The following is a 22,088-nucleotide window of genomic DNA, read 5'->3' as shown; positions in this document are numbered from 1 at the left end:
GAAGATAGCATTAGCTTGCGTAAAATTATTTGGAAAATGAAATTTATATGGAAGGAAATATTAAAAGTTGAACAACTGGAGGCTGAGCATGGCTTCTAACTTTTATAAAAATGATTCTGAAACCTTATTAGGACTTAGCAGGGTTAAATTGAATATTATCAATTAACCCATTAAATCAAGGACTCAAAAGAACACAGTCCTTTCTATAAGAAGACTGTGATATAAGCCCTGAGGATGGCAGTTCTGTGTGTCTTTCAAGGGACATTCAAATCTAAAAAAAACCCCAAACAAACCAAATCACTGTGCCAAAAAGGGACGTGGAGCACTTCAGAAAAGGCTAAAAACAGGATGGAAGGGGTGTGGTGGAGGAAGACAGGTTGAGAGGGACACACAGAGAGACCAGGACAGAGGAGGAATGGAGAGCGGGATAAGGGAAGGATGCTGGTGCTTGTTACCGCATGAGGCTATTTATGGGTCCTAAGAAGACATGGGCAGTCCTTGTTATTTGTGACTTCCACGTACATGAGCTCGCCTACTCATAAATTAATACTCACAGCACTGTGGTGGCCATTCAAGAACAAGAGCATGGGGCAAAAGTTCCAGATGCCCATCCTGCATGTCTCCAGCTGAGGCTGAACAAGGCCTCTCTGCCGCTTTCTTTCAGCTCTCATACTGTAAACAAGGGGCCTTTTGTGGCCTAACCGGTTCCATGCTTCTCACCCTGTCATGCTTTTCGTTGGTGATTTTACTGGTTAAAATAGCCCCCAAGTGCAGTGTTGAAGTGCTGTCTAGTGTTCCTAAGTGTGAGAGGCTGTGATGTGCTCATGGAGAAAGCCTAGGTGTTAGATGAGCTCTCTTCAAGCCTGAGTTGTAACTGGATGTGAGTTCAGTTAATGAGTCGACGACATGTATGTGTATATTAAGTCTTTAAACAGAAACATACTTAACATAAGGTTAGGTACTGTCTGGTTGATGAAAATGTGACCAGAGTTTGTAGGCACCTAACTTTGTGTTTCTCTGAGGAGCAAGTTCAGTATTCTAATTTAGTGACTTCATGTAACATAACTCTTATGAATAACAAGAATCAATGGCACCTGGCAGTAAAGATGGCAGTGTTTAGGAGGGAACTAAAATAGCGACAGACTAAATAGACAGCTGGGCCAGTGCAGAACCAGTGTGTTGGTCTAGATCTCATGGCCCACACGTGACTTCACTCAGGTTGTCAGGCAGGAAGAAAAGCTGAGAAGTTAAAAGGATATAACGAAAGTTGTGGGCTTGTTTGCCCCCTTACCTGTGTTGGTACTCCAGGCCTCAGAGTCAAGTTCACATTTGAAACATTGCTGATTTGATTCATAAGAGGCTGGCGATTCTAAATGCACACACAAATAGGAATCAATGCATTTAAAAAGAAAATATACCTTACTTCAAATCACCTTTCCCAAGGAGTAGACCTCCCTAACCCACTATCTGCATGCTTTGATGGGCCATATTAGCCCTCTTCGTTCCCCTCAAACTGTATGGCTTCACTGAAGAACTCACCTGCTGAGCTTGGAGGCGGTGCTGAAGTTGAAGTCTCAGTTGATTTGGCTGGTTCTGCACTAGGCCCGTGGGCCTGAGGCCGGGTCTGGGCTGCATACGGAGTGTGGCGTAACTAGGCCGCTGTCCCATGGTGTGAAAGTTTGGATCTTGCATGGGAGTATAGCTACCCTGGGCCATTTGTGCCTGAGACGCATACTGCTGTGGGAAAACAGGGGCCTTCTGTTCCAGCATGATGTTGGAATCCTGACTGGAGAACTGCTCTGGATCTACTGCTTGGCTCTGAAGAGAAAGCCCCAAATAACAGATTAAGCCACTAAAATAGCAGAAAGGATAAAAGGCTGTTTTCTCTCATTCGTATACTGCACTTAACTATACAAAGGTACCTTTAGTTTGACTCTACTCTTCCTCCTAGGAAAGGCTTCTTGGTTCAACAGATCCAGTGACAGGAGGGAAGAAATGGGTGTGACTATAGCATGCTTCCTGCTTACTCCACCAATCAGAGTCTGGACTTTAGAATGCAAATATCCTGTAGAAGTATTAAGTCTTTTTTTTTTTTTTTTTTTTTTTTTTTTTTTTTTTTTTTGGTACTAGGGATTGAACTCAGGGGCACTTGATCACTGAGTCATACCTCCAGCCCTATTTTGTATTTTATTTAGAGACGGGGTCTCACTGAGTTGCTTAGTGCCAAATTCTTGTTGAGGCTGGCTTTGAACTTACAATCCTCCTACCTCAGCCTCCCAAGCTGCTGGGATTACAGGAATGTGCCACTGTGCCTGGCAAAGTATTAAGTCTTTTTTACTCGATCATTCATATCTGTATAAATCATTTTAATTAGATAAGGATCTTGGTATCTAGCTGGGATCAACAATGTTGGGGTATCAACCACTATGATCCCATTCTTACAAATAACAAAAAGACTGGGAAGTGTGGAGCTAGCTGCAGGAAGTCCCTCCTGTTTGTGACTTGGGGTGTGAGCGCCTCACCAGTATGACACAGTGCATTTTACTTATTTAACTCTTCTCTGTGTCTGCTAGAATTTCCTGCACACTCCAGATTCTGCCACCATCCACTTATTAACCATGAGACATGTTTAATGTGTTTGTTACTTCTTGACTTTTATCTGTATGGCAAGTATAGAAATAAATCCAGAATTTCTCCAGGGTGAATGCCTCACCCAGGCGCCCCTAAATATCTATATGTAGAGAGGAGAACTGTACTTGCAAATTCTCCTTTTCCTTCCCTACTTCTAGGAGATGGCACATAGGCAGCAAAGACCCTGGAAGCAAAAAGGCTCTCAAACTTCTTTAGCCTAGAATCGTCCTAGTTCTTCCTCCTCAAAAAGCCCATTAATGTAGTCCTGGTGCTCTCTGAAACCTAGGTCAGGTCAGCACTGCCCTGTGGTCAGCCTGTGAGAGCTGTGGACCCTGTCTTCCCCAAGAAAATTTAGAACATGTAGCTGGAGCCTCAGTGGGGGGCCATTCACTGTTGAACCACCTCAGAACTTTAACTATTTGCCCATTTTTAACAGCTGGAAAATTATCTAAGTAATTTTTTTTTTTTTTTTTTTTTGCAGTACTGGGGATTGAACCCAAGGCTACATGCATGCTAAGTAATTTCCATTTTTACTTCTTTTTTGGTACTAGGGATTGAACTCAGAGGTACTTAACCACCGAGTCACATTCTCAGTTCTTCTTTTTTATTTTGAGACAGGGTCTCACTAAACTGCTTAGGGCCTCAATAAGTAGCTGAGGTTGGCCCTGAACTTGGCAATCCTCCTGCCTCAGCTTTCTGAGTCACTGGGATTACAAGCATGTGGCATCACGCCCAGCAGTAATTCCATTTTTAAAGCTAATACACAACTCTCCTGAGAATAAAGTCCATTTGTAGTCTACATTTTCCAACTACCTAACAGACATATATCTATGATTCACTTTAATATGACAATATTATAATGAGGATGAATCTGATGAGACAAAGTAGAAATAATATAAATAAATAAAAAAAAGGAGCATAAAAATATTTCACAACCATACAACCCTAGTTCTGACAAAAACAATGTTACAACTCACTCAGCAATGCCAAGGATCACCTTTATTTTTCATAGTGCTTGGGACTGAATTGAAGGCCTCACACATGTGAGACAAGCACTCTACTGTTCAGCTACATTCCTAGTCCTAACAATCACATTTTTAAATGTCACTTAGACACTCAAGGATAACCATATGGAAAGTGCATTCCAGTTGATACTAAAGGCAAAGGCAAGCAGTCACACAGGAAATACTTAACCTTCATTTTCCTTTCTTGATTTACTTCAGGTTATATCACATATAACACCTCACGTCATTTCTTCCCATTCTGTTTTCATTATGAATCGACAAGTCTGAACTCCCACCTATGTCTGCTAAACTGTCGGAATTATGACAAGACTATTTTTAATGCTGCAGAGAAGTCTCCAGTGACTCTGCATCACCTTTCTCACAGATTTGGTGACATGCCAGAGGTCCAAGTAGTAGACTGGACCCTGGAAGGCACTTCTGGCAATAAGAAATAAATGCTGAATGAAGAGGACGAGAGTGACAAGAGTGTGATGGCTTTCTGGGTCACTGTTCCCACAGCACACCAGGAAGTGCTGCTTCATACACGCTCAGCTGGCACCAGAGTCAGACAGCAGGGAGTATTTTGAGACTGTTAGGCTGGTTACTGTATCACTGCTATAAGGTACAGCAGAGAATTATGTTTTAAAGTAACTAAGAACCAGAAGGAGGAGAGCTAAAGAAGCTAAGATTGGTTAACTTTTTTACATTCCCATTAATGTTTAAATATCCCCCAAATTTTTATAGGCCATATTCACATACAGGTCAAAATGATTTATGAGCCAAAGCCACCCTGAAAAGCACTTCTGCTAGCCTATGTGCAAAGCATTCATTTAGCATACTGTCCACCCCTGCCCACAGGTATGGGAGTAATAACTATTCCAGTGCTCACACTGGCACTAAAGGGTCTAGGTCACTAGGCAGCATGTCCCTCATGGTTTCTCTGTTCTCTACTCCTGTGTGTCCTTCCCTGGTAGCAAGGGTGGACACCAGGGAAGCCGGGCTTGAGTTTTTGCCCTGCTGCTCAATAACCCAAATCATAACAGGTAAAGTTCATACTAACTTTTCTTCTTCTTGGGCAAAAATTTAGTTGAGAGCAGTGGGAGAGAAGGAGAAAGAAAGCAGGACCAGACTATTAAGATGTAAAAAATAGGGCTGGGGATATAGCTCAGTTGGTAAAGTGCTTGCCTCACGTATACAAGGCCCTGGGTTCAATCCTCAGCACCACAAACAACAACAACAACAAAAATGAAACAAACAAACAAACAAACAAAAGATGTAAAAAATATTCTACAAAGCAGATGGCAGACTACCTGGAAACAAAGGAAATGGCCACCTCTGTGCCCACAAGCATGTCCCCATCCCCAGCTCCCATGCCTACCTGGCTGACCAGTTCAGGTATTCCCAAAGCTCTATCGATCTCCTCGAGGCCATCAAAGTTCCGCAAGGCCAGATAAAGCTGGTCCAGGAGAGCTCCTTCATCACTTGGAGACTCAGCTGCAGGATGTGGACACAGCAAGTCATCGGGAGAGCTGCCAAATGGCTGCCTGCAAAGAGACAAACTTCACCTCGGGCTGATGGAAAAGCTGGTTGACTCTCAGGGTCTCTGCAATAAACTCCAGTGCCAGCCCAACATATGATGACATGACAATCTAAAATAAAGGTATGCTTAAAAGAAAGGTACACTTTATTCAGCACTGATTACAGATCAGACACAAGTCTTGGCATCTGAGGTTTACCTTTTGTTTCTACTGCCCCAACTTTATAGCTGGCAAAGCGCAGGCTTAGTCAGTCTGATAAAAGCGTCTGCTGGAGACCACAAAGGTGGCAGTGACAAGCTGATCTGATCTGCCTGGGTCCTGCTCACCCACTTCCACAAATACACACTGACTCCTCTAGCATGTTCTTTATACTTTGCACTGAGGAATGAAAGACCTTCCAGAACTTTAGGAAGAAGCACTAATTGATTTCACAATCTTTTTCTACAGGAAACTATGATGACCCCTGTGAGAGAGACTGGAGTCTGCTAATATTCTCTTGCTATCTTTTGGTACAGGGATTAAACTCAGGGGCACTCTACCAACAAACTACACCCCCAGCCCTTTTAACTTTTTGAGATAGTCTTGGGAAGTTGCTGATCCTCCTGTCTTATTCTCTTGGAGTCATTGAGATTACAGGTGTGTTCCACTGCACTTGGCTACAGGGAATTTTATAAAACAGCCTCTGAGTTACTTTAATACTGAAGGGGGACATGATATCTGTGTTTTACCAAAAGTCTCTTAGACTTTGTGCTCTTAGAGTTACTATAAGATGTTCTGGAGAAAATAAAACTTTATATATAAGCAAACTCATTCTCAAACAAGTGAGAATACATTTATCAACCTGAAATATTGAAGTGCCAACCAATGAAACCAAGAATTAATTTCAAACAGTGACAGCGAGTGTGTCAGCATATAATCTGTGTCCTCCATCTAGCTATAAGTAATTTTAGAAGAAAGTTGCTTAGTTGAGTGTCCCCTCGATGTCACACCTACGTGCTATCCCCAGCCCCAGGCTCCTCCAAGGCATCACAACTGGTTACGTGGCCAGTGTATTCAAGAGTGCCGTGAAGGCTCGTGCCCCTGCCCTCTTCTCATCACCACATGGCTCCTGGTAAGACAGCTTGGCTTGCATTAGAAGTTTCTGACAGTCCCTATTATTTTTCATTCATAGTTCATATTCTTCTTAAGTTTTAAACTCATCCATGATCATATTAGATTACTGCTCTCTCGCCTCACTTTGGGAGCAAGAGGAAGGAGAAAACATGGAGAAGTGACAGTGAGGGAGAAAGCATCCAACTGTGTCCTGACGGTAAAGCAAGGGGTCTCCCCCAGTGCAACTGCCCAACAGCTGGAAGTGATGAGTCTCGTGAAAAAGTTCCAGTCAGTCAAAAATGGATGTCAGCTTTTCATCAAATTTTTAAGCCTGAGAAGCTAGGTAAGTGAAGCCTAAAAGTATCTTTTTCTTCCAGATGTATTTTATAATTTTTTACTTCTGTTTCTTCAGAAGTTGCATTGAAACAACTCTCCACCAACATTTATTTTGTACAAGTTTCCATAGAAATGGGTTTCTATCCAATAAGCACATCTAGAAGAAGCTGATTCACAGATCTGCCTGAGTGAAATGAGAATCAAATATTTGAAAGCACAGGCTCCAAGTGCAACAACTTTGGCTGTCTCCCTGAAGCTCTCTGCCTGCTGCTCTAAGCCACCAGCTACAAGTCAAGCCACCCAGCTCCCCAGCTGAGTGTGGTTCTCCCTCTGTGGCTTGGATTCTACTTAAAGTGCAGTGGGAGTTACCAGTGGAGTGATTATCACCTGGGGTCTTGTCAGAAATGCAGAATCCTGGACCCCATTCAGTCCTGGTGATTCAAAACCTGCATTTCAATGACCCTCAGAGGTGGTTCCTAGGTACAGTAAAGTTTGAGAGACTAGACTTCGGCTTCTCCCCCTACATGGATGGAATGCAGCCAGGAAGCACTTTTCCTTCTTTCTCTCCTGGTGATAGTTATCTGTTGTTCTAATCTATTTTTGGTTTGTTTTTTTCCTTGGTGTTGGACATTGGGGATTGAACCCAGGGCCCCTCCCATGCCAGGCAAGGGCTCTACTACTGAGCTACATTCGCAGTCCCTTCCTAATCTATTTTTGAGTGAAGTTAATTTGAAGTTCTCAATTTTTTGTCCCCTATTCTACTGCTGGGCCCATATTCACTTTTGCTATACACATACATGGGCGCGTTCTCTCTCGCACGTACACACACACACACACGTTTTTTCCCCCTTTTTGAAACTTCATTGAAAGTTTTTAAAATACAGAAAGTAAAGAGCCCAACATAGGAATTCTGAGGCTACGCAATGTCAATCAGGACGAAAGCATTACATCCTCAAGCAGGACACAGTTCAAAACCTGCATTTAGAAAAACAAAAAAACAAGCAGCACTGGAAATACATTCTGTCCTTAATTTCAGGAACCTTGCTGACTCTTATCTTTTGTGGATCTGGTAACAATATTACATGATTTCAGATTTCAAATACCCCCCAAAGGACAAAATATGCTAGTAAGGTCCTCTCACAAGTCTGATCCCAACTCGTAACATAAGAGCTTCCAGGTCAACCCTTTCTAGTAATAATCTATTTCTTTTTTTTTTTTGACTGATTTGAATTGAACTCAGGGGCACTCTACCACTGAGCTATATCCCCAGTCCTTTATAATTTTTATTTTGAGACAGTGTCTTACCACGTTGTTCAGGCTGGCCTTGTACTGGTGATCCTTCTGCCTCAGCTACCCTAGTTGGTGAGATTGCCTACTTTCTTTACGTTCCCATACTGCCTCCTGCTTAGGCTCCAAACAACTGATCCCTCTACCTCAGGTCTATCTCTGCTCTCCCATCTCTGTATGAGGAACAACATCACTTAGGCCTCAAGGTCATCTGTGGAACATCTGCTTTGAGAGCACTGCTACAAAACAATGAGGTCATGCATACAACACAAGTATGATGCTAGCTTTGCAGGTCATTCTCAAAGAGGCAAATACAAAACCAAGCACACTACCTACATGCTGAAACTTGAGCATCTCCTGAGCCACTGGTGACAGGTGCTGTTTTATCCATAAAGCAGCAGAAAGCTGGGGAATTGGGCTACTGCAAAGATGTCTCAGTTACAAGAGCTAACCTGAGACGGCTGGATTGAGCTGAGGGAATCTGAAAGAGACCCAAGGAAGTAGTGACTGACTCCTCCCACTAGCAGAGCCCAATACAAAACCTCTCTCATGAAGAGCATCCCTAATTCAGACTCTGGGCATTATACTGACCAAGATTAATTGTGAATACCCAGTGAAAGAGTACCAAAATACTCAGGGAAACAGGCACCAAGTCATTTTAGAACCCCAAGAAATCTGGATGTTGAAATTAATGGGTCGAGAAATTTAGAAAGTAGCCATGAATATAAGTCTAAAGGTATTAAAGATGGCATCGAAAAATAAGCAATTAGAGAATGTGAAAAATGACCAAATAGAACTTTTAAAAAAATGAAAGATACAATTGGATTAAATACAGCTAAAAAGATAATTAGTGAACAAGCATATAATCATGAATATACTATCCTGAATGCAGTAGAGAATGATGAGGAGGATAGAATTAAAACATATATAATGCAGAAAGAGAAAGTGTAACATGTTTTATCAGAATTAGAAACAAAGAATACAGAAAAAGGAGAAAGGGCAGTATATAAAAAGAAAATGGATAAAAACTTTCTACAACTGATGAAAAATGTGAATCTACAGATAAGTAAAACACAACACAAACCAAACACAAAGCAGGATAAATAAATAAAGCCAGGCCTTAATCAAAGTAGTGAAACTACAATGCAGCAAAGATGAAGAACAATTCAAAGAACATTTAGAAAAGCTCAGGTACCAAGAAGCAACACCAGAACAAAAATTCCATCAAATTTGATCATATGTCATTTTTCTTTTTCAAATCTTTTTTGATAGCTTAATGAAAAAAATTTAAATTCTTTGGAGTTTGGCAGTTAAGAACTTCTATCAATCTATTCTATTACTAATCTATTCTTCTAAGCAAACCTTTTGATACCGACTTTTTTTTTTTTTTGCAGTGCTGGGGATTGAACCCAGGGCCTTGTGCTTGCAAGGCAAGCACTCTACCAACTGAGCTATATCCCCAGCCCTTGATACTGACTTTTTATAAAATTTTTAAAATTTGTTCTTTTTAGATATAGATGACAGTTGAGTGTATCTGACATATTATGCATACATGGAATATATCTTATTCTAATTAGGATCCCATTTTTGTGGTTGTACATGATGTGGAGTTTCACGGGTCATGTTTCATACATGAACAGGAAAGTTATGTCCCATTTATTCAACTGTCTTTTCTATTCTTATCTGCCCCTCCCTTCCCCTTTGTCTAATTCAATGAATTTCTATTCCCTATGCCTTATTATGTGTTAGCATCCACATATCAGAGAGAACATGTGACCTTTGGTTTTTTGGGACTGGCTTATTTCACTTAGCATGATATTCTCCAGTTCCATCCATTTACTAGAAAATGCCATAATTCCATTCTTCTTTAGATGGCTGAGTAGTATTCCATTGTGTATATGTACCACATTTACTTTATCCATTCATCTGTTGAAGGGCACCTAGATCGGTTCCATAGCTTTGCTATCATGAACTGAGCTGCTATAAACATTGATGTGGCTACAGAGAGTGAGCATTTTTTACTGTGGTAAAATACACATAACATAAAATGAGATGATTTCCTGTTATTCTAAACTTTTTTTTGTTGCTTCTATAACCTCTGGACCTCCAAGATGCTACTTCTACCAGCTCCACTGGCCTGTCACCTCTGCCTCCTCAAATCCTTCTCTTTCTTTAAGACTCTGAAACCTCTTCCAAACACACCAGCTGGATGAGCTCTTGAAATATGGTTGATTTCTCTTATAGCATTTATGTTGCACACTACCTCCTATTACTGTATTGGCATATATATTTATTTTCCAACTAAATCATAACTTGTTTAATGGCACATTCTAGGATGTGCAGTTTTTCACTTTCTTCTCCCTTTTACTTCCTACCCAGTAGAGTATATGGTACAAATAAACAAAAACTGGTTAGGCATCACTCTTCAGAAGGAATTTACTTTAGGCACAGGTCCACAATAACTTACAGAACCCATAGCCACTGCTCTCATGGCTCTTGTGGAGCTTAGGACTTACCTGTTTTGGCTGGCAAAAGATGCCTGGTCTATAGGCAAGATGCTTTCAGGCCATGGGGCAGTCTGATTTGGAGGAGCCTGTTGTTGGCTGTACTGAGGTCCTCCCATGTTCATTTCTAGTTCAGATGGCCCTAAAAAGGGAAGGACAAAAAACCCCAGAAACTTTACATCTTGCAATTAAGGATCTATTTTTGCTATATGATACATAGTAAAATATCTGGTTTATGAAATATGGAAAAGACAGAAGCAATAATAATTATTTAGGTAAAAATAAGATAAAGTACTGTTTTGAAACAGAAACACAAAGGAAATAAATAGTAAGTTAATTACCTGCTTTAGGGAATGTCTAGAACAGCAGTTTTAACAGGACCCTTAATACTCTTAAAAAAGCTTTGGTTCATGTTTGTTTTTTTGACATTTACTGAATTGAAAACTAGAAACTGGGAAACAGAAAACTATTAATTCCTCTAAAAATCATAAAGATAAATCAATTATATATTACTATAATCAAGATTTTTAAATGAAAAATGTTAAAAAAACATCTAGAGATGTTAAACCTCCCATCTACTTTCATACTCTACCACCTGCCATGTCATATGGCATGGAATTTCTGAAAAACTCTACTGGACACTTATGAAAAGATGATAGTAAAGAAGACAAACAGTGACTGTGCATTACAATGAAGACAGTTTTGGTTTTGCTGATACTCTAAAAGGCACTGGGGGTGTTGGACCACACTACTTAAGAAGTGTGCTAGTCTAGACCACTTGTACCTAAATTTTTGCTAACTGTACTTGGGTTAGCCCTTTCACCAGAACAAGGGCAGAGCAGAAGGGAGGCCAGACAGCTCAACCTGCCCCCTCTCAGAATTTCCTTTAGGTGCTTTCCACCTAATGGATGTTATGAACTTTTTGTTACAAAATTGTCATTATCTGTAGACCTAATATCCATTACAGCAGACAATTTTCTGATGAGTTCATGGTTTGAGTTTATTAAAAGTCAGAGAAATTCAGTTACAAAATGTTTACAAAGCTCTACCTCAAGTTCTGCAGCAAGATGTCCTTCAGTGAAGACTGAGCATAAGTTAAATTCCTGGATATAAGTAATTTATTATTATGATTTTTAAATGAATTAATAAATCTCTTAAATTTCTCATTTTAATTTTGTATAGAAATCTGGGTGTCTTAGCACTTTTTAATGCAATCATCAAATGATAAGAACTTAAGTTTGAGAATCACTCATTACTTTGAATACGTCCAATGTAGAAAGATAATATAAATGCAAAAACAAGCAAAAATGTGCTGAGCAATTAAATCACTACCTAAGAAAACTAATGCCAGAGTTAGAATGAAAATTCTGTGTTCATTTGTCAAAATGATCCTGGCATGTTTCTGAGAATGTTTTTGCTTTTTACTCATCATGCAACATCTAAGTATATGAAAAAAAAAAGCACATAAACATTGGCTTATGTGAATTATACTAATATACAAGAGGAAGATTAATAATTCAATGATTACAAAAATAATTTCAAGTAGTGGTTGCACAGACCACTAATTTTTTAATAATAACTATTGACATAATTCACATACCACAAAATTCCACACATTTAAAGTATACAATTCAGTGGGTTTCAGTATACTTAGAACTGTACAAACATCATCACTATCAATTTGGAACATTTTCATTCCTCTTAAAAGAACGCCCCCTGCATTAGGAATCCCTCCCCTCTTCGCCTTATCCCAAGTCCTAGGCAGCGTACTGGACACTAGCCTAAGCACACTCTACTTTCTGAATCTATAGACTTATCTATGCTGGACATGTCACAAAAATTGGTTGATAAAATGTATCACACCATTAATTTTAACAACATATGAACTGTCTACAAATAGAATGTGGGTGATCCTCACATTCTGGGCTATGTTCTGAGATCCAGTGCCTTTAGTGAGGACCTGGTAAATGATTGAATAGCCTAAGGTAATGAATGGCTCAGGATCCTCATTTAAGTTCCCGAGAAGATTCTGATGATCGTGAAGTCAGTTAGAAACTATAGCTGTACCACTGAACTATTTCTTTATTTTTAAAATACATACATATACATACATATATATGTGTGTGTGTATGTGTGTGTGGAGAGAGAGAGAGAGAGAGAGAGAGAGAGAGAGAGAGAAATTTATAATGATTTTCTAATTCGTTTCTCCCTGAAGTTAGGTAATCTAATGAAAATAAAAGATCACAAAGGTAGCTGGTTCTCTTATATTACTGAAAAATATTTGAGAGTACATGAGTATATGAGTGTACACAGAGTTCCAGCAAAATTCCACTTATGACTGCTTTACACAGCAGATCACCCAAACTGCAATCCAAGACCAAGTCTTAAAAGACTTATAGAGCTGATATTCCCTTCTAACAAAGGATGCAAACTAAAAGCAAAAATCAATGAACTACCTTACCTATATTCATGACCTGAGACTGAAGCATCTGTCTTTGGCCAGGCTGGCTGCTGGGTCTCATGGGGATGCTGGTCGTTGGGTTCCGAATCATACCTCCTTGGACTGGCCGGTTCATGGCACTGGTGGTAGCAGCACAGGTGACTCTTACTGCAGCACTCTGCGGTGCCCATTCCCCAGATGGCATGGTGGGCCGGGAAGTATTACTACCAATCATTCCTGCATGCAAGCCAAAGAAAGCTGAGAGATGCAGTAACTGAAAACATGTTTAGCATGTGTAAATACCAGATGATCTTACTCTTTACAAGACAGTCATTCTGTAATCCACAGTTAACCTGAGAGCTAATACCCTCACTGGTGTAGACATGGGCCTCTTGACTAATAAGAATGAGCAATTACTACAAAGTTTTCAAAACATTAACTTGCCATTTGTTATAGTTTGAAAAAGCTGTTAAAATTGTTCCCATATATACTTAGAAACAGGTGCTGTGGCAAGTGGATAACCCCAACTTCCTTCCTCAGGAAGTGAATCACATTAGCTGATACACACGTCAATGCTTTACTTTCCAAAAGGGAGGTGAGGCTAAGAGAAACAAGGTAAAATTTGATAATTGATACCCTGATTAGAAACCAGAATCACAGAGAACACCCCTAATTCTTACTCAAGACTTATGAATTCTTGAATCGTTTCAGAGTATTAGAATTTGGTAAACTTCAAAATTTATCCAGGGCAGTCTCTAAGTAATGGGGAATTAAAGAATCTTTCTGATATTTACTCTAGTTCTTCATAGACAAGATAAGGGAACTCCGATTTATTCCATGTACCTGGACCATTATATTCCTTATGATAAAGATCTAGAATGGGATAGGACAGATTTGTAAAAATCTTTTTACACCTGAGATTTCAACAGTTAATTTAAGCATGCATAACAACAGGAACACAGCACAGCCAAGCAGGATCTGGTGTCTGTTCTACCCTGGTCTGGCCCCTGGGATGCTGGCAATGACCAAACACTGGCAAAACCTCGAATGATGTCTCTTTATTTTGAAACATTTAATGATGCATATATAAAGGTTTACTTTCAAATACATGGCTTACTTTCATTTACTTTGTGATTAAACAACTGACAATTGGGTGTATTTAACAAGTGGAAAGAACATGTATCCTGAATGTATCTTCATTTGTAAAATGAGAGATGTTCTGAGGATGATCATGGGTGAAGGGTAATAAGCAGGATTTCAACATTAATACATATTTTAAAAACATTTTAAGTTACATTTGAACTATACAAAGATATTATAGGAGAAAAGGAATTTTGCTTTTCTAAATATCTACTATCTAAACAATATAACAAGGTTATAGAAAGACTAGAAAGCAGAAGGGAAAATCATCCACAATTCAGTAATATCAATGCAATTTCATTTGTTGGTTGGCTTGTTTTTGGAAGCAGAGTGAGGACATCATACGATTCTTACAGCTTGGATAACTGCAATTTCCAGGATGCCCAGATTTTAATATAGGAATAGCTTGGTGTTTGTATGTAAGAACCCTCCAATGACTTAGAACTTCGCCCTTAAAAAATCATGGGCTCCTTTTCTCCTACATAATTTTATGTAAGTTAACATTTTATTTGTATAAATCAATATTTTATTCATCTTAAAAATAACAAAATGAGTATGACACTGTTTCTAAGCATATTCCCATGAATGAAGTAGTCAGTGTCAGGTGCAGATAGTAGGCAACAAATATTTGTTGAATGAATAAACTACTTTAATATAGTACTTGTTCATGGTTCCCACAAATTCCTTAGCAACAATAAGTAAAAAAAACCTACCTTTTCCCCTTAGGTAGAACGCTTATATTGAGTTAATTACAATATGTAGATGATTGCAGACTAGGCTAAAGATACCAAGAATTAAAACACCCACAACTCCACATTCTTTTTAAAATATCTATGTCTTTGTATCTATACCTTGTTGAGACAAAAAGCTACATATGGAGAGGTTTTCATTAGGAAAGTCAGCATTCTCCAATAGCTGTAATGAATACATGTCATAAGGTTCAGGATGTGGTGGCAACAGCCATCAGTGCTACTGCAATAATTTTAGGTCTGAATTGGTGGCAGTTTGGGAATATGGCTGCTGTAACAGCTGTACCTGTGATGGTGATTTTTACTTAGGAAATGTGCCTGAGCAATTTGGCAGATACCTGAAATTATAGCAGGTGGAGGTCCAAATCAAATCACAGGCAACTTCTTCTATCTTCAGAAATGGACCCCAGATCTGAGAGTTATTATTAGGCCAGGCACACTACTATACTACTAATTAAAAGTTTGCGTGTGTGTGTATTTTGAGACAGAGTCTGGTTGTGTCGCCCAGGCTGGTCTCAAACTTGTGGGCTCAACTGATCTTCCTGCTCAGCCTCTTGAGAGACTGGGACGATAGGCACATGCCACCAAGTCTGGCTAAATTTTGTGACTTTTAATTAATGTTTTTCTGAGTAAGAAATGGATCACCTGAAAGTATGAAATGCTGGTTGAATTTTAAGCTTGCACTTGGAAATTTTCCAGACACAAATCACCAATTAGTAAGAGGTTTTGGGGCTATCAGCAGATTATCACTGGAAGCTAGCAATCACAATTTACTTTACACCTACTCTACAATGTCTAGACTAGTTAACTGAGATAGAAGTGAAATAAGCTTAGGCTAAATTAGTGATCGGAAACCTCATCAAAGTAACAGTCATAGGAAAAAAATGGTAGTTCACTGGAATGATTTCCAATAAGCCACTGAAATGTCATAGAATTTCCTTAATTTCCCATGTTGGTTTCTAACAATTTCACTGGAAAAATTCTACTAGTTTGATGTGGATGAATACATCATTAAGTTAAATAACACACCAATAAAGTAACAGTGCATTTGAGCCCTTACCTGTGCTACTGTTCCCTAAGTTTCCTTGGTTTCCTATCATCCCTTGGTTACCCATCATTCCTGGCTGAGGTATCACTGAGTAGGGACTATTGTTTCTGATTGGTGGGAAAGGTCCAGCACCAGTTGGGCTCTGCAATGTGATGTCAAGTGGTAAATTCTGGTTTGGCAATAACCTGCCCAGTTGCCCTGGTCGTGGGTTATTAAAAGCTAAGGAGAAAACAAATGAAAATTGAAGGTTAATATAGGATAATGGAAAAGAATATTAACAGTAGTAGTGTTTAGGGAAAACGCTGTCTGTAAAATAACAACGATATGCATGCCAGGGACCAATGACCTACATAAAAGGCAAATAACAGACAAAACATATGCAGCATCAAAATATAGACATGTGATCTAGTATTAACGAACCTCTAATTTAATTCTTGATGAACTTGCAAAAAAGGGAAAAAAAACACATTTATCATATATTTTTTCCCAATAGTGATCTTTTAATATTCAACTGTGCTTTCTAAGTAAACCATTAATGTGGTTTTCTTTTCATGTATGTCATTCAAACATAGGAGTATTACTTTTTCACAGCAAAGAAGTTATAAAACATCTCTTGCAAAAAGCAGCAAACCCATGTGAACTGGAAGTTACAATATCATTTCTTAACTAAACTTTCCTAGGAATAGAATTAAATTAAAAATGGATACTCTTATTGGAAGTTAAAATCTTTAAGTATAAACTGTGTTACCTGAAACAGCATTAAATTAAAACTTATTCTTTTAAGTATAGCTTCTTTAGAGACCTATTTAGATTTGAAATGATTTTTATGTTAGTTCAAAAGATTCATCTCCCTCCTTGGTACTGGGGATTGAACCCAGGGGCACTTGACCACTGAAATACATCACCAGTACTTTTAATTTTTTTTTTTTTTTTTTTTTTGAGACAAGGTTTTGTTAAGTTCCTGAGGTTGGACTCAAACTTTGCAATCCTTCTGCTTCAGCCTTCTGAATTGCTGGGATTACAGGGATACACCACCATGTGTGGCTAGTTCACAAGGATTTATTATACACTAAGCACTATACTAGTATCACACAGACAACCCATAATTTGATAAAAGTGTTAAGTTTTAAAAATACTAAGATATTACAAACTACAATTTATGGAGCTGATTTATTAGATAATATATTTTATTTTCTTTAAATTATATAAACATAGTCTAAGATTGCACAGATAAAGAGTAAGAGCTCAACAATCCATAGTAGAAATATTTAGAAAAATTAATGCTGGAAATGGAAATTATGCACATGGTTAATCATAGTTTCTTCAGGGTTAGTTATCTGGTTTCCATTCAATAATCTGAATACCATTAGGAGTAACAAAAAGGCAAAGCCATGAATGCCCATATGGCCCTTCATTATTTCCCCTGGCTAATGAACAGAAACTATCCAGTATGTTTCTTACCTACTTCTCAATTCTTTGACTCTCTGGGATCTCCTATCTGTACTTAATCCTCCATTCCCTCAAAAGTAGGCACATTTGAGAAATAACACACAAAAACTCATCTTTCCTTTGTTTTACCAATGTCAGGAATCACTTGAGAAAAGATTTAATAATTCAAGATATTCTGTGATTTGGCTAGAGGTGTCATTTCTGACTTGACAACAAAATTTAGGCATTGGGTCAAACTATTTGAAGAAGAAAAAAGTCATTAAAGAGATTATCTTTTTGTAAATTACAGTTCAGCAGAAAAAAGATTCTCTTCTATTCAGAACTATCAGATAACTTCAGATACTAACAGATTGGTAATCCAAGTGTTCATAGTAAATAGTTTATCCTCAACTTATAAAATTAAAAAATGTATTTTATAAATAACACAATGAATCAAATTTCAAATATGCTTAGGAAACATATAATACAGTTCCATGTCAAAAGTATTTTTATGAGGATTCCTAAAAAATAGGGTAAGATATCTTTAATGTGAGCAGTCTTTTCATATATAACTCACATGTTTATTTATTTATTTAGTTGTAGATTGACACAATACCTTTATTTTATTTATTCATTTTTATGTGGTGCTGAGAATTGAACCCAGTGCCTCACATGTGCTGGGTGAACACTCTACCACTGAGCCACAACCCCAGCTAACTCACATATTTAGAGAATTTTCCTTAAAATATATTATTCCTAAAATATCAGTATAGCTTCCTAATTTTCTATATTTTAAGTATTTAGTTGTATATTAATAAAACACTTAAAATCTATTTTAAAATCCATATCTGATCGGCAGTTACTGAAATGAAGGAAATACAACAATCAGTTGAGGAAATGGATTAACATTGGTCAGTCTTGCTACATATACCATGTTGATTTATTTCCCATGAGAGAATGTCAGAGTGCCACGTTCACCGGAATCCACTTTGACTATTGTTTCTGAAAGACTGGGACAGTAGATGGTGCTATTTGATCACAAAACCTTGAAGTGACTAAGCTGTTTGTATCAGACTTCAATAATCTCTGTTTCTGATAGTGATTATATGTGGGAATTTCTTGGCAAAACCAGCAATATCTCATACTTACTGCTCTGTGAAATTCGCAATGCTGTTTTCTGGGCTCCAACAGGTGTAACAGGGCTGTTTTCAGCTGTGAGTTGCATGAGGTCATTGATGATGGCTTGCTTGTCAACTGATCCAGCAGGGGCGCCTGGCCTCGTGTCTGGGAAAAGCTGTGGTAATTGACTATTCTGCAAATCATCCAAAATCTCCTCCAAGTTGTCCAGCTCACTGCCAGGCTGTAGTTAACAAACAGAATTCTGAGTTCACCCAGGCTAACTCCAAGAGTGGACACCCAGGCCATTTGCAATCACAGACGAAAGTAGCACCAGGCCCCACAGACAAAGAGAAGATACGGGTGTATGTGAATATCAGGTGTAATAAGTAGGTGACTGTCTTTTTAAAAAAATAAGTTAATAAAGGACAAGTAATTTAATCTCTCAATCCTGAATTCCCTCATTTAGAAAAAGATGACTGACTTAGAAAGATCTGTTCCCACATTGTGATTCACTGGCAATTTATAAATTCCCCCTTTTCAATGCGAATCATTTAATTATTTATAAGAATGTATATTTCCAATTAATTATGAGTGGACTAAAAACTTACAGTTCAGGCCAAGGTTTGTGGTTAAGTCTCCCTAAGAAATAACAACAACAACAACAACAATAACAAAACTAGTGTAAAATCTCCAAATTTATACTAAATTAGTATTTAAAATATGATCATTTCTATTTAGAACTTTTTTCCCCCAAGTAGGGGCAGAGCAGGTGGGAAGCAGATGCAAAAGAAACTTGAAGTAACTATGAACTAGCTAAGCACTGCTCTTTCAATTTGAGTGATACTTTTTTCCTGCTTGCACTTTCAGTTTTGAATGACAGTGGCTTTCTCTGTCATTCACCAGTTTAGGTGACCAAATGTAGGGAAGCAGGATAAAAATTGGTGACTCCCAAACATAGCATTTACTAACTTTTAGATTTTATAGAATCCACGGACATGTTTCTTAGGGCTCCCTCCTTTTAATTACAAACATTAAAGTAATAAGGCAAGTATCACCACTGTTTTATAACTAGTAATTTTCTTCTTCAAGGAAATTAAACTGATTTCATAGATAATTCTTTTCACTGAACCTATCTATATACTAGTATTTAATACCAGATATTGCAATTACATACAAATCAGCCGAGTTAACACTATGATTACCTTCTGTTGACAAAAGTGGTTAAGAATGGTCTTCTTGATATGCAGAGGAAAACGCAAGTCAGGCAGCTTCATCAAAGTCACCATATGAACTTTGAATCCTTGACCATGACTAGCCCTTTCCTCTACACTGACAAATCAAATGAAATACATGTCATATATGTGATAACGACTTGCACTTAAAAGCAGAAAGGTTTACATCTTTATCCTACACACAATTTCTATCTTCCATGTGGACATGGGATTTGCTAAGATTTTTGCAACGTATGGCAAATGTTACATCTATATAGGATGTCTTTTGACTGGATATATTTCTTAAGTTATGAAGGACAAACTGAAGTCACATTTTATTTGATTCATCTAGAGACAACTAGCTTAGCAATAAACTTAGAGATCCATTTTCCAGGGAATTCCTAATATACCATTAAAGCAATTATAAGACCAATTTCTTGCCACCCATTTCTAACAAAAGAATGTGACATGTCTTTCTATGAAAGAGTTATGTCTTGGGTAAGGGTCAGATCCAAAGTTAGCATCCTGAGGTATACACAGACAAAACGATTCTTAAAGCCTCCTCAGGGAGGTACTGTATTACATATCCCTCCAGTGGCAATAGAGCTTTTCCTTCAGAGTGGCAAGACATCATTGTTTCTTTGACCAAGACCGGAATGAAATAGTTCAGGTAGGGGCAATGCTGCATTTAAAAAGTCTGTAGTTAACATGTTCATGCTGTTAAAGCCACAAGGGAACCAAATCTCTACAAACTCAAGTCACCCACCTGGTGATCACTCATTCAGCTGAATGGTGGGCAAAGTCACTACTTAAATAACCATGTAACAACCACTTTTCTTTATGCATAAAATCAATTCTGAGTACTTTAAACACGTATGTAAAGTGATTCCACTGTAAATCTATCTTTATACATAGGTATGAATGAATTAATACTTTCGGTACATTTATTGCCCTCCAAGGACAGTGTCTGCAAAGTAGTTGTAGTACAACACATAATTAAAAAATAACCTTCCTAGGATCAACTAAATTTTCTCAAGGAAAATCCTACAATTTCACTGTTTTCTCAAAAAAAAAAAAATTCTATAAACATTCACTAGTTTGTCATAAAAATAGTGAGATCAGAAAGAGGCTTTAATAACCTGTGACATGTACCTCTGGTTCTGTAAAGCCAAGTTTGCCTACAATCCTGTCTTGTTAAAAACATTTTTAAAAAGTAGCTCTTGAAGCACAATTTGTAGCAGTGAGGGAGGTGGGTTGTCCTAAGTGATAAACTACCTCTTGAGAAAGCTTTGTAGGTTGCCTTTAATGAGAAGTATCCTAAATAAATAGGCTTATGTAAATAATAATAAAAATAAAGTCTATTATTTTTCCCAGTGGATGCACCAATATTGGCCTCAAGTCCCAGATTTGTAAAAGAAAGTTTATGCAATATACATTAACAACAGTCTGGGCCTACACTTCCACTTTTCCTTTCTACCACCTTTTCTTTCCTACAAAGAAAAATTATAAACCACCTCAAACAGAATAACAGAATCACAGTTTCAAGGAGTTATGGTGATAGGATTTATGGGTCTTCTTTTGTAATATACTTCTGTGTTTAAAACAATGAGTTTAATATAAGCATAATGCCATATACAAATGTACACTAAAATATATTTTGTGACTGAAATCAACTTATTTCAATGAATTTCTAAACAATAAAAAATTTATTTATTTATTTATTTTTGATACCAGAGATTGAACCCAGGGGTACTTACCCACTGAGCTACATCCCCATCCCTTTTTATTTTTTATTTTGAGAAAGGTTCTCGATAAGTTGCTTAGGGCCCCACTAAGTTGCTGAAGCTAGTCTTGAACTTGTGATTCTCCTACTTCAGACTCCCAAGCCACTAGGATTACAGGCACGTGCCACTCATCCAGATATTTTTGTGGTGCTGAAACCTCGGGATTGTACATGTTAAAGCAAGCAGTCACAAATGACTGACATCCCCCAACCCTGATTTTAAAAAATTTTTATGTTTTTTAAAAATATGTATTTTAAAAATAAAATTTCAGATTTTGATCTCTGTCATTTCAAAAGTTAACTTAGGGCTGGGGGTGTAGCTTAGTGGTAGATCGCTTGTGCACAAGGTCCTGGGTTCAGTCCTCGGCAAGAGTTAACAATTCAATTGTGGATCAGTCTAACTCTTAACAACTAAACACATTTGTCTTTAAAAAGCTATGCAAAGGGTTAGGGATCTAGCTTACTGGTAGGATTCTTGCCTGGCATGCTTGAGGCCCTGGGTTTAATCCTGTCACCACCAAAAACAAACATAAACCTTATGTAGAGTGGAAGGGAAAAGAAAGGTACTGGAGAATGAGATTGGTCAAATTATGTGCATGATATTGCATAAGAAATTCCACTATTATGTATAGTTATAATGTATCAATAAAAGTATGCAGGATTTTCTTAGGGTTATATATCAAAAGAATTGATTCTATGGAGACTCATAACTGGATACTATTTGAATTCATTCAGCTTGCCATCTGAAAATGCATTGTGAAGTTTTCCCCACGAGAGG

General features: G+C 38.0%; 1 protein-coding gene across 5 annotated transcripts in view; it reads right to left on the bottom strand.

The window, feature by feature from the left end:
* The window catches only part of Ncoa2 (nuclear receptor coactivator 2), a 261,914-nt gene that overhangs the window by 11,592 nt on the left and 228,234 nt on the right, over positions 1 to 22,088 (bottom strand). For 4 of the 5 annotated variants that reach the window (XM_047548762.1, XM_047548788.1, XM_047548772.1 and 1 more), the window contains exons 12-18: positions 18,347 to 18,557; positions 15,782 to 15,988; positions 12,854 to 13,069; positions 10,405 to 10,534; positions 5,014 to 5,179; positions 1,540 to 1,818; positions 1,292 to 1,369 (exon numbers count right to left, since the gene is read on the bottom strand). In XM_047548762.1, coding sequence (XP_047404718.1) covers positions 1,292 to 1,369; positions 1,540 to 1,818; positions 5,014 to 5,179; positions 10,405 to 10,534; positions 12,854 to 13,069; positions 15,782 to 15,988; positions 18,347 to 18,557 — 1,287 coding nt within the window. The remainder of the gene's footprint in view (positions 1 to 1,291; positions 1,370 to 1,539; positions 1,819 to 5,013; positions 5,180 to 10,404; positions 10,535 to 12,853; positions 13,070 to 15,781; positions 15,989 to 18,346; positions 18,558 to 22,088) is intronic. The other variant, XM_047548796.1, reaches the window with a different exon arrangement.

The sequence above is a fragment of the Sciurus carolinensis genome, chromosome 1 (genome assembly GCF_902686445.1).
Source record: "Sciurus carolinensis chromosome 1, mSciCar1.2, whole genome shotgun sequence".
Classification (NCBI taxonomy): domain Eukaryota; kingdom Metazoa; phylum Chordata; class Mammalia; order Rodentia; family Sciuridae; genus Sciurus; species Sciurus carolinensis.
This window is presented reverse-complemented; position numbering and strand designations above follow the sequence as displayed.